The sequence below is a fragment of the Microtus ochrogaster genome, chromosome 7 (genome assembly GCF_000317375.1).
Source record: "Microtus ochrogaster isolate Prairie Vole_2 chromosome 7, MicOch1.0, whole genome shotgun sequence".
Classification (NCBI taxonomy): domain Eukaryota; kingdom Metazoa; phylum Chordata; class Mammalia; order Rodentia; family Cricetidae; genus Microtus; species Microtus ochrogaster.
The window spans coordinates 84120400-84127839 of record NC_022014.1 but is presented as its reverse complement, the minus strand read 5'-3'; the positions used below and the strand labels follow the sequence as shown (position 1 = coordinate 84127839).

The following is a 7440-nucleotide window of genomic DNA, read 5'->3' as shown; positions in this document are numbered from 1 at the left end:
CCCGGCTGTTTTGTTTTATTTTTAAGATGTATTTTTATATGATGTGTTTTGCCTGTTCTCATGTATGCAGTTCCTAAGGAGACCTGAAGAGAATGTCCAGTCCCCTGTACCTAGTGTTGCGGGGCAGTTGTTAGCTGTCATGTGGAAACTGGGAAATGAACCCAGATCCTCCAGAAACCTTGGAGGGACCAGCATCTGGGCTTGTCATTCAGAGTTCCTTTCCTGTCCCTAGACAGAGTGATGTTCTGGGTTAGGTTTGTGTGATTCATCAACTTTTATGGACTGTTCAACCTGAGGGACATAACTTTGTTTTTCTTTTTTTTTTTTAATTATTTTTGTGTCGTGTCCCCTGGAACTGGAGTTACAGATGGCTGTGGGCCATCACCTAACGTTATTGTAATCTACACACAGTCCAGCCTCTGCCCAGTGGGGTCCCTGTCTTCAGTTCCAGCATTGTTTAACTGCATACAGATACTGACGCTGTGCAGGTAGTAAGACAAATGTTTCGGTGCGGTTGATTTTGGTTTTTAATGTTTTTAGTTAGATCTGTGCGTGAACGTGGGGCATGCGTGTACATGCAGAGGTTGGGAAGGCAGATTGTGGAGGTCTCTGGCTTTACCATGTTGATTGTAGGAGCTGAAATCCCTTTGTCAATCATGTCAGCAAGCACCCTTAAAGCTACTGAACTGTCTTGCTGGCCCCTGATGACAGTGGCTTCTTTTAGGTAGTAGTGTCCTTCCTGGTGGCATTTATCAAACTTCTGTATAGTAGAGAACCAAGTAATATAAATTCCAATCTTTGTAGTAGTATTAAATCACTACCAGAACTCCTAGGTCCATCCTTCCTGTGTAAAGTCTGGACTAGATGAGCATGCTAGTGGGGCTCAGGAGATGTAGTCTGCAGCGATGGTGGGCTAGAGCTACAGGACTCAAACCAGTGAGTCTGCATTGGCACCCATAAGATAGACAGAAGCTGCTTAGTCCTTCTTCCCAGGTGAGGAGGTCCATGGAGGAGGCCTGTGCTGTCCTCTGTCCAGCTGCTCCTCTCCTGCTAATTACCAGACTCATTGCAGCCTCTTCATAGTTGTACAGACTCTTGTCTTGACACAGTACATGGCGTTGGCTCCTTGAGAAGGTGTAATTCACAGTTGTCAGTGGTCATTGTTCCCAAGATCGAGAGTATTCCAGGGGTGATTGTCAAGACACGAACTATAGTGGCCACAGAAGAGTAAAGCTAGAGGCACTTTCCACCTTCCTGAAGGTCCTGATTCAGCCCCAGTCTGTCTTGTCCCTGTGGAGGGTGGTATGCTGTCCCCAGAGACTACTGCTTTGGGGTGCAGGGAGTCACTGACGTCACTGGTGGAATGAATCACCATTCCTCCTGGCTGGCAAGTTCAGCTCAAAGTCCAGGTCCTTAAAAGAACTCAGAGGTCATTTTTCATCTGTAGGTACTTTCTAGATGAAGTCACATTTTGTGTAAATAGATAGGCTGCCCTGCTGCAGGCAAGAAGAGTAAGATAAGTTGCTTATTACTAGTCTTCCAAAGAGGTTTTGTGGGATAAATAGTGAAGTTCTTAAGCCCAGAATGAATGGTTACTGGCAACTATTGGGATCCAGTTTTTTTTTTGTTTGTTTGTTTGTTTGTTTGTTTGTTTTTCGAGACAGGGTTTCTCTGGTTTTGGAGCCTGTCCTGGAACTAGCTCTTGTAGACCAGGCTGGTCTCGAACTCACAAAGATCCGCCTGCCTCTGCCTCCCGAGTGCTGGGGTTAAAGGCGTGCGCCACCACTGCCCGGTGGGATCCGGTTATTCTTACAGAACTGCAGCGTTGGAAATTAGCTCTGGAAGCTCCCATCTGACAGACAAAATGACTTGTCTCTGGTTCTTTGGTGGCACTAGACACAGCTGTTAGCATCATCCCTGTGCTTACAGGTCTTGCTCCACCTTCTCTCTGAGTGACGCATTAACCATTTGTTTCCTCAGCTCCCTGGGAAACTCTTGCTGACCCCTCCCATCTCAGTTAACAAGAGAAATTGAGTCACCAAGAAAAGTAGCTAGGCTGTTCAGTCCACAACTTGTCTACCCAGCACAGAACCCTGGTCAAGTGTGGTTGGTTCTGGCTGGCTCTGTAGAAGGCCATGTTATCTTTTTCAGATAACCACATTCCTGGAAGTACGTTCTATTCAGGAGCAACCTGTCAGGCAGGAGGGCCTGTGAGGTGCAGTAGGCTGGATGGTCCATGAGGGAGCAGAGGAAAATCCCCAGCAGCTGGGGGCAGGGAGCCTGAAGGGAGGTGGTGGAGTGAGGCACGGGAGGGACGCTCACACGGGAAACTGTCTTTACCTCCGAGCTCCTGGGCTCTAGTCATCATCATGTCTGTCACAAACTGACAAAAGCTACGTGCCCTGTTTGTACTGCAAAGGCAGAGCTGGCCAGTTCTAGTCTCCTAGCCCTAAGAGTGGTACCTGCCTTCAATCCCAGCAGTTGAGAGACACAGATAGGCAGATCTCTGAGTTCAAGGCCAGTCTGGTCTACAAACAATGTTGGGGCACCCGGGAGCGTATCCCTCGGTTTAGTTGAGGCCTTTGCCGGCCTTGGATGGTTTTGTTAGAGATGACTCCTGCAGCCATGAGGGGACTGAGCCCACTTGAGAACTGCTGGCGAGAAACTGTTGGGATGTGTGGGTGGATGCCAAGCCTGTCTGGCCTCAGGCTTCAGGATGTATAGAGTAAAAGCCAACTGCTCTTCTCGGGAGACCGGGCAGCACAGACGCGTCCTGTTACTCTGCTTTGAGGTGCCTGAGTGGGCAGAAGACTTGTGCAGTGGGTACAAGTAGAGATGGATTTCCCTGTGCAGTACAGGGCAGTCTCTGATAGGAAGTGAAGCGCATCTGTCATTTGTCCATCTCTGGGAGCTTAGCTCAGTTAAGAGCAAGGGTGTGGTTCGGTGGCAGGTTTTGGCCTAGCCATGTCCAAGGGTGCTGGATTCCATCCCCAGCACCGTTTCTGCCTCAGAAAGATGTAAAGGGTAGAAATAGCGCTTGTCCTTTCTGTAGTCAGCTCTGGGTTATCTGGTAATGAATGTGATTTTCTCTCTTTGCTAAGGTACGGATATTGCTGCAGGAGAAGAAGTTGCCATCAAGCTTGAATGTGTCAAAACCAAACATCCTCAGCTCCACATCGAGAGCAAGATCTACAAAATGATGCAGGGAGGAGGTAAGGTTCATTGGGGTCAGATTCTGCCCACAGCCTTGCTTACAGGTACCCTACCAAGAAAAAGAAGCATAGTCATACTTGTTTTGCTTAAGAACTACTTTTCTTAGCTTCCTATTCGATGATAATGTCTTTGAAATCTGGGTTTTATGAAAGGTTTGAAGTAAACATTTTCTCTCTGGTGCCCCCACTGGTGCTGCTTGTCACACCTCGGGGCTTCCTGCCAGTTGGCCTCTTCTGGGCCATACTTTCCTTAGACCTTGATTCTGATGCTCACTTTCTCTTGGATAGGAGTTCTGAACATGACTTCTCTGACTCTCCTAGCTCAGCCACTCACTGTTCTCAGTTCTGTAACACTTCACCCCAATACCTTGGAGTACTGAAGCCAGTGATAGGCCAGTCTCACTTCTAGAATTCTGAGAACTTGGAAATAGTTTGACTGATGGAGCAGGTGTTCTTATTCAAGGCTTTGGAGACACAGCAGCGTTGTGAGGGCTCCTTCCTAGATGATAGAGCTGAGTCGGGGGTCGGGGTCAGGGTTCTTAGGGAGAATAGGAGCCTGCTTGTGGCCATACCTCGTGATCTCTTTAGCAGAAGCCTCCATGGTGCCGTGGTAGTTAGAGCAGGGAGGAGAGAGAGCCCCCTCCATGTCCCCAACCAACCCCCATGACGGAACTTTTATGGCCTATTGTTAGCAGGAAAAGGGAAACTGCCTCATAATGCTTTGTCTGGTCGTTAAATTTTTTTCTTTTGTGTTTTCTTTCAGATATTTTGCGTATGTGTTATGGTTTCTGATGTTAAAACACTTTTATGGGATTTCTGTTTGGTCTCTGTATATATGTTTCAGGTGCTCTTTCTTTGACTCTTTTCCTTCTGTTTCATCCTATCCAATTTTGGGTTTTTTTTTTGTTTTTTTTTTTTTTTTTAATCTTGTTGTCTCAGGTCAGCAGAGACCCAATCCTGCACACCTGCCCTTTGGCGTCGTCCTCAGTAAGACAGCCTTCTTGGGAGCATCAGGGACTGGCTGCGTAGTTTGTAACAAGTAGAGAGTAGAACAAAGTGACATGGGTTGGTCTTTTCTAGGAGTGTCAGCATTTGAGATTAGTATATTAAGGGTTGTAGTTCTGAGACTGTGCTAGCCTAGAGTGCCTAAGTGGAAAGACAGCCAGATAGTGATGAGAAACAAGTATAGTGTGCCCCAAACTGCCCTGTGCTGTGGAGTGTCCTAGATGCCGGCTGGGTACCTGCTGGTGGAGAGCATTACTTCCTGTGCTGGGCCCTCAGTCATCATTGCCCATAGACCCAGACAAGATTCAGAAATGGGTATTATCCTCTCTTGGTGTTTGAAGACTGTTCCTCAGGCTTTGGTAATGTTTTACTCTTGTTGACTGCTGGGTGCCCTACAGGTCTTTGTTTTAGGAAGCGTAATGTGTCTAGGCAAAGACTGCACAGTTTTGACAGTGTTTGCTATCTGAGACTAAATGGAGGTTGGCAGGTGCAGGATAGGAGATACACTTTGCTCTCTGGAGAAACCTTGTCATGTCATGTTCTTTGTATGTAGATGAACACGGATTGCTTTGCTACTTTCTGAAAGGAACAAACACCTCTTTCGTTGTCCTGATCTTGTTTATGTTGGCTCTGGCATAGAGTTGAGTGGCTGGCAGCACCATGACCCATCTGGAAGACTTGCAGGTGCTGGTATTGTCATGGTGCCTTGTTAGGAGCTCCGGGCTGAGGGAGAAGCAGCTTTGGAGCTCTGAGCAGTGGATGCTGCACGTGAGAATCAGCCCAGGAGGCTTTCCATAGGGTACAGACTGGAACCCGGGCTCTCAGCCCAGGACGTGCTCTCTCTCTCTCATCGGGCTTTCTTGGGACACCAGCCCACAAATAACTACACAGAGACTTCTTATTAATGAAAAAAGCTTGGCCATTAGCTTATACTGGTCCCATTAGCTCTTATAACTCAAATTACCCTGTTTCTATTAATCTACATTCTGCCACATGGCTCAGTTACCTCTGCTCTGTACCGTACGGCTGACTTCCTCAGAGTCCCCCCAGCAGCTTTCTGGCTTAATCTGGGCACGCCTAGGTTCTTCCTCTTCCTCTCTTTCACCAGAAATCCCGCATATCTATTCTACCTACTCTTTATTAAACCAATCACAGTGACACATCTTCATACAGTGTAAACAAATATCCTGCAACAGTGTGCCCTAAGCACTTCACCAGCCCAAAATCTGGTCAGCACAATAGGTTAAAGGTGAAATACTAGAAATAAACTCGAATTCAGTGTTAGTAAGTCTTGAGTAGTGACTTTCAACAACAGCTGGTGCTGCCAGATAAGACCCGGTAGCTTTTTTAACTGTTTGTTGCATTCCTGATATATCCCAAAGTAGATCCAGACCGCACCCTCCTTCAGTGGCTCCTCAGCAGAGAGCATTGGTGTGTTTACAGATGCTCTGGTAAATGTTACCAGGACACTGTGGGATGGGAGAATGGCTCTTTGTGATAGGATTTGGGTAGGAAAATACACACCACCGTAATTTTTTTCACTTTTTTATATTTATTTATTTATTTTAAAGAAAATGGCCCCCCAAGTGTGTATCCTGTTGGAGGAAGCCTGTCACTGTGAAGGTGGCTGCGAGGACTCTTCCTGCTCACACTTCTCGCGGTGTGACAGTCGACTACCTGTTGCCTACGAGATGTTGGATGTCAAGAGTTGCTGTGGTCATTGTGTCTCTTCACAGCAATAAAAAACAAACAAGACAGTCTGTGTTGCCATAACTGGACTGGAACTCACTTTGTAGACCAGGCTGGTGAACTTCCTCTGCCTCCCAAGTGCTCAGATAAACCAGCATGTCTGGCAGTATTTGTATCTTCTGTCTTTGGCTTTTTGTCAAGTTCTCACATTCACAATCTTGCATCTCTCCTCCTGAGTGTCAGAGCTGATGCTGTGGCCCACCGTGCCTGGCACGTGTCAGTCAGGAGCTGGAGAGCTGCAGTCTGTGGTGAAGGGGATGCTGGAGTAGCAGTGCTGTGAGCCCTCCCTCCCCTGTGAAGTCACATGCCTGCCTAGTCTCTCTAGTCTATCTCCACTCGCCTTTGCGTCTTCGTTCTGTTTGCCATGATTTGGGGCGTGTTGGGGTTGTTCTGGGGTGCTAGGATGAAGCTGGGACTTTGTCTGGGCTAGATAAGCACCATACCGCTGAACTGCAGCCCAGCCCTTCTGTTTCTTTCTTGTCCTCCCATGAGAAATTTGGTTTTCAAAATCTAAATAACATCATTTAGAAATATTTGGCAGGTTTAATTATTCTTAACTGAATTACTGAAAATATAATGAATTTTCTGTTTGAATTAATTCTGAGTGCCCAGATTTACATTGAAATATTTGTCAAATCACAATGGAAAGCAGTTGTGAATACCTGTGTATTCTAGTGTCTGGCCCCAGTTACTTATTGTGGCTTCTTAGACCAAGTCATGGCACAGACAGCACTCAGGTTTTTTCTTTAAACCACTAGCATCATTTATTCCTGGCAATATAAACAAACAAAAGATTAGTAGCACACTTTCCAGGCATTGGCTTCTGGATTTTGCTAGTATGAATGTCTGACTCCAGAGTAGCAAAGAGCCTGTAACTGGAAGGTTCTTCATTACACTTTATCAGGAACCTTCTCCTGATTAGTTGATAATCACTTCCTTACTAGGCTTCATCACTAGTTTCTGGTAGTTTGCTTAGGTAAAGTGTGCCACAAAAGACATTCTTCATCTTTTCCAGCCAGGGATCTGTGAGCTCAGGAATCTTTGCAGTGACTGTATTTTATCCCTTCTCTGATGCTGTGGTTTAACAAATAGCACTATTGTCCCCCATTGAAAAGGAAGATGCTGCCTCCTGTCACTTACCCCCCCTCCCCCAGCTGTTAAGTACATCAAGAAGCCATGGATATATCCCTTCTAAATATCAGTTTGCTGTTATGTATATAATGCATTTATGCTATCTGCATCTCACAGTCTTTTTACTGTATATTCCTAGAACTTGTTTGCATATGATAGACTCTCCTAGAATAAACATAGAAGAAATTAAAGAGTTTTGTTAGCTTAAGATCAAAATATCAGCAGTTGGGCTAGAGAGAGGGCTCAGTGGGTTAAAGTGCAAGCAGGATGTATTAGTGTGTTTCTGTAATCCCAGCACGCCTATATAGTGTGAGAAGTCAAACAAGATCAACAATAATTAGTT

The 7440-nt window shown here is 46.1% G+C and overlaps 1 protein-coding gene across 2 annotated transcripts in view; it reads left to right on the top strand.

Annotated features, from left to right (window-relative positions):
* Csnk1d (casein kinase 1 delta) overlaps positions 1–7440 on the top strand; it is a 29539-nt gene that overhangs the window by 3915 nt on the left and 18184 nt on the right. For both annotated transcript variants that reach the window (XM_005350907.2, XM_005350908.2), the window contains exon 2: positions 3102–3212. In XM_005350907.2, coding sequence (XP_005350964.1) covers positions 3102–3212 — 111 coding nt within the window. The remainder of the gene's footprint in view (positions 1–3101; positions 3213–7440) is intronic.